At 40.4% G+C, this 5700-nt stretch overlaps 1 protein-coding gene across 1 annotated transcript in view; it reads left to right on the top strand.

The window, feature by feature from the left end:
- LOC111670245 (multidrug resistance-associated protein 1-like) overlaps positions 1 to 5700 on the top strand; it is a 40190-nt gene that overhangs the window by 28213 nt on the left and 6277 nt on the right. The window contains 4 exon segments of the mRNA XM_087179461.1: positions 485 to 586; positions 1857 to 2003; positions 2202 to 2360; positions 2957 to 3123. Of these exon segments, the coding sequence (XP_087035587.1) occupies positions 485 to 586; positions 1857 to 2003; positions 2202 to 2360; positions 2957 to 3123 (575 nt within the window).

Here is a 5700-nt window from a genome sequence, read left to right as displayed (position 1 = left end):
TGGGTCTGTCTTGTCTGTATGTCTGTCTGTCCAAGTTAGTGTCATAGCAGGTTATTAACTATAACCTGCATCTTTGTACTGATGTAATCATGCAAATGATCTCGATCTCTAAATATGGACATGGGTCAGCAGGTGTGACAAACCAACACTTAGGACAGAGGTTTTATATATATATATATATATATATATAGCCAGCAACCGCAATTTAAAAGACAAAGCTAGAAATGGAATGAATGGAAAAAAATAGATTGGTGTTTGACTGTTTACCATCAAAACAGCTAATCGTCACTCACCGGCTTCACAGCAACAAATTGTGTTTGACATAAAGCACTGAGTGGCAGGTACCGCTACCTGGACCTTCAGCTCAGCTCTCTGCAGTGGTTGGCAGGAACTTTCACTCCTGTGTCACTTGAAAGACAAACAGATAAAACAAATAAAGCTTTAGATGGATGATGGTGGCATTTATGTTTTTATGATTTTTCAGGTTACAGGAATCCTGAGCTGGATTGTTCGATCCTGGACTGACGTGGAGAACAACATTGTCTCGGTGGAGCGAGTGAAAGAGTATGACAACACACCCAAAGAGGTTAGCTTCTTTATAGCAGAAACAGGTTTTTACAGAAATGGTAATCTGTGGCTCACAGTCTAACATCTCTTGAAGCCAGCATCTGGGTTTCAGCATAGTTTTGTGTTGAAAATGTGCTGAATAGGGTTACCAACATCTTCCCAGTGCTAGACGGGTATTATCACACACAAACATAAATTACAGACACACAAACCACATCTATTGTCAAACATGTTAAAAATTGATATTTTGTCAACTATCGTTCATGTGTTTCCGTTTTGATTTGGAAAACAAGGTCATCATTTCTTTCACAGTACATGATGCCTCTGTTTTGTTTTGTTTCTCTAGTATTGCGGCAGTGAGCTGGTGTGTCAGATCTGTCAATAACATTCAGTTTAATCAGTCTACATTAACAATGAACTCAGGTATTTATTATTCTATTATGAATCCGATTGAAGTGGTTCTGAGCCAAACATCTCTGTGTGCCTTAATATGTCCATGAGGTAAATCATCTCTCAACCACCTGTCCCCACACTGTGTCCTGATTTATATTTGGACAAAGATACGTTGAAGAGGCAAAAGGGAACCAATTCTATATTACTGTGGTTCTCGGGTTCTCAGTTACTGTACAACATTATTAAAACATACTTTGGCAGTATTCTATATTGTAATGTAGTGTGATGACAACAGGCACAACTTCAATTCTTACAAGCAGATGCATTGATATGTTAAGGAGCTCATGAGGATTTGTGGAACATCATAGAACACAATGCAATACACAATACTGCCAGTAACAATAATGCAACACATCAAAAATGAGACCAAGCTTATGTCCATGTGTCAGGTGCATGCTGGAAATCTTTCCTAAAAGCTAGTTCTGAGAATGCAACACAAGCTGTTTTAGTAATGTAACCTTGTTGTCTGTGATGATGTTCACATCGATTTTTTTTGTTTGCTATAAGTAAATGCGAACATTAAGACAACTAGAGGACTGTAGCTGTGGAGGTGTTTGTGTCTGGATATAGATATTTATCATAGTTCATTAGTTGCTGAACACCAAGGGCAATGCATAACATTCAAACTAGTACAGACAATTCCTACACACACTTTTAAAACTTGTTCTATGCTTTCATTAATGAGGCTACATAATAAAATGATTGTTTTTCTGTTTCTTTTATGTTCTCAAACTGTTTTTAGTTGTCTTTACTGATGGGTTTAATGTTGCAGTGGAACTTTGATTATGTTCCTGTGGGTGTTGATCATCCACCGCTCCTGACATGTGTCTTCCCAGGCAGCATGGACCTTTGAAGGCTGTGTCCTGCCAGCGTCCTGGCCAGCCACAGGAACCATCCAGTTTGAAGATTATGGACTGCAGTACCGTAAAGGTCTGGGCTGGGCCTTAAAGGACATCTCCATCAACATCCAGAACAGAGAGAAGGTTAGCAAAGATTAGTGTCACAAACACTTTATTAACACTTTATAAGGCAATGGAAACATGTCGGGAATAAACACAGTAAAAGTATGCATGTTTTTCTGTGGTCAGTTACACTTTAGGACTTCAGTTATGACTTAATGATGTATCATGAATATACTTGTAGCTTTTGAATATTCATTGATGAAGTTTATAAATTGTCAGGTGGGAATTGTTGGAAGAACGGGAGCTGGAAAATCTTCTCTCACTTTGGGAATCTTCAGGATTCTGGAATCAGCTAAGGGACGGATTGTTATCGATGGGATCGACATTGCTCAGATCGGCCTTCATGATCTCAGATCCAGAATCACCATCATTCCTCAGGTTGATACTGCAAATACTGCGGTACACATACTGCAGTACTATCATTTCAATAATACAATCAATCAATATCGTAAGAGAAACTCATGACTGACTGAGTGATCGATGGATGATTTTACCTCATTTTGGTATTAAAATAAATAAACCAACTTTCTGTTACTTTCACTGTATATTATGCATTACTTTGCAGTTATTGCAGTATGCATCGAGTACTTCACACAGACAGAAGGAAACTAATAAGCATGTGCAGTGGAAAACAACAAATATATCAACAATGAAGGCTAAAAAAATCTTTCAGTAGTAAATAAACAGACACCATGATAGATTGTTATCTAATTCTCAGCATGGATCAATGGACATAATATTTGAATGTGGTTTTATATTCATAACTTATAACATGTAATAACATACACTGTATGAACCAAACCTTCCTTACTGTTAAATGGTTGAATAATGGTTCAGACACAGTGTGGCTCTCACTATCATGGCTGATGAACAGGTGAATGTTGTGGCCAGGTTTCCTGTCGAGTGGTGTATTGAACTGTTGTTTTGTGTAACAGTCAAAGGCTTTAAAGTGACCTCTGACCTTTCATTTCCAGGACCCAGTGTTGTTCTCTGGTTCTCTGAGGATGAATCTGGACCCCTTTGATCTTTGTTCAGATGAAGCTCTGTGGAAAGTTCTGGAACTGGCTCATCTTGACAGCTTTGTGTCAGCACTGCCACAAAAACTGAACCATCAATGCTGTGAAGGAGGGGAGAACCTCAGGTAGACCCACCAAAACACACCTGGAATTCTCTTAACTGATCACCACCAGGGGGTGATGTAACCCTAACACAACAGCAAGGGCTGATGTATAATACTAACACAACACCAGTGGTGGTGTATTACCCTAAAATTAACACCAAGGGTAATGTTTAACACAACAACACAGTGACATGACCTGAGGACATGTATCAGACTTCACACACGAGTTTAGTTCACTAAAGATGATAGTGCTGGTAAAGCTTCGCAGTGGATGTGTGATGAATTTATGATATAGTGCTGTAACTAACCACAGCTGTTTGTAGTATTTATATTTACTCATGTGTCAGACGCTTTTTGTGTGAGGGACATCACTAAGGCTTCAGTGCAGTAAGAGACCTTGGTGTAAGAACGAAGTTATTCCTATCCAATAAATGAAGGAGATCAGCTAAAGAAGTGCGTACTGAGTGAGGTAAGACCTGATTTTTCTTGTGTGTATATAGACACATGACTGGGAGATGATATAATATCAGAGAAGGAGAGCTGGTCATCAAACACCCAGGTTTCTCATGACCTAGACTAGGATAAGAGTTGAAGAGGTGCTATTGATATCATGATGGAGAGACCTAACTGCATGGCGTCTGCATAGCAGTGATATGAGAAGCCATGCGAGTGGATAATTAGACCCAAGGAGGAGTTTGTGTTAACGCAAAGAGTAGGGGTCCCAGAACTGATTCAAACCAACAGGCTGCTTTGCCCCAGATGCCCATATCAGTGAGTACAGACAGCAGGATGGTACACTGTATTAAAGGCTGCTTATAGGTCCAGTAAGATAAAAACTGAGAACTCACCTGCAGCTCTAGCTGCTCTTAGGGCTTCTGTCACGGACAACATAGCTGTTTCAGTGGAGTGGCTGCTCTTAAAGGTTGACTGGTCTAGATTAAGGATATTATTCTGTAATAGCGATTTTGAGACCTGCTTAAAAGCTCAACTTTTGATACACTTAGATAAGGATGGAAGTAGTGAGACTGGTCCATAGTTCAGTGAGTGTTTTTAGAGCAGAGGAGTTACCTGAGCCACTCTTGATACAGTTGGAAATGTTACAGAGGCCAGTGAAGTATTTATTGCGTGTATTGTATATGGAACTTTGCTGCTTGGATCCAACTTTGTTCTTTTCATCGACAGAAGGAGCAGCAAACTACTACTATGATGATTTTAGGATGTGGGAGTGGTAATCAGGTTCATCACATTGTCACACTGATTGAGATTTATAACACAACATTGTAAGAGAGCTTTAGTGTACAAGACTAATCATTCAGCTCATCAAACAATAACTGTACATCACACATCAACTGGCTGTATATCACAGCAACTGACTTTACTGTATATTATCTGTATAGCTAAATTAATAGTTATCATAGGACATGTTTAGCTTAGGGAGCTATTCACTGAGTCTGGTCCATTTTCTGTAGCACAAGTTTCTTGTGTTTATCTTAAATTCAAAGCTAGCCTAGCTAGTGACTGCTGTGAATAGGGCAGCTGACAACAAGGGAAAGACCATGTGACAGCCTGGATAGACAGCTGACAGGAGGCAAAGACCCCAAGGGTGCTGCCATGGGCTAGCAATCCATGGTAGCAGTGGCGAGGCTTAGCATCTTGGTCACAGCCAACATAAGCTACGTTTTACTTAAGAAAAATACCCCAAGGGTCAGCGAGAGCAGGGGTGGAAGATGACTCACAGGCAGACTATACGGCAACGGACACTGGAATGGACATGAATATGAGCTGGATATGCGAATCAGTGAAGGATAGGGGCACGGACCTATTCTCTAGGACTAGAACTGGGCAGAATAGTTCTCAGGGTGACCTGAGTGTAGCTGGAGAGAATAAAAATGTTAGGTCAGAGGGAAATAAGCTCCAGATTTGTCCTTGTGGCTGGCAGAAAATAACGTCAGTTAGGGGCCTTAGAATGCATCAGGGAAGAAAGAGATGTGTTGCAAAGGAAGGGCAGTGTGGCTGCATCGATCGATACTTTTTAAGAAGTCAATCGAATAAGTCGGATGAAGTCCAGCGACAGGTAGAAAACCACAGTTCGAAGGTTATCAATAACACAGCTACAGAGGGGGAAGAGGAGACTACAAGAGGGGATGCAGCTGAGACTGAGGTGAATAGGCCAGTCAAAGAGAGAAATATGGAGCAGAAAACTAGAGTAAAATGGCCGAGGGCAAATAGCAAGAAAGAATGGGAGTCAGTCAATAGAGATTTGTCAGCAATTTTAAGCAGACTAAGAGCAAATGCAAGCGATAGACTAGAGAAGATGGGGGATATAATTTACTCCTATGGTGCAGAAAGATTTGGGGTGCAAGACAGAAAGAGGGTAGAAAGAGCACAGTTAGTTAAGTCTAGACGGCAAAGGGAAATGGAGAAATTAGTTAAGGAAAGAAGACAATTAAAGCAGTGGAAAAGGGCAACAGAGGAAGAGAGGGGGGGAATTAATGTGTTGCAAGAAGATTTGAGAGGCAGACTAGCAGTACTTAGAAGGGCTGAATATCTTAGGAAAAAGAGAAAGAATAAAGAGTATGTAAGGACAGCGTTTTACAG

The sequence above is a fragment of the Seriola lalandi genome, unplaced genomic scaffold (genome assembly GCF_002814215.2).
Source record: "Seriola lalandi dorsalis isolate HSWRI2012SDOR001 ecotype SW California unplaced genomic scaffold, Sedor1 jcf7180002054845, whole genome shotgun sequence".
NCBI classification, from domain to species: Eukaryota; Metazoa; Chordata; class Actinopteri; order Carangiformes; family Carangidae; genus Seriola; species Seriola lalandi.
This window is presented reverse-complemented; position numbering and strand designations above follow the sequence as displayed.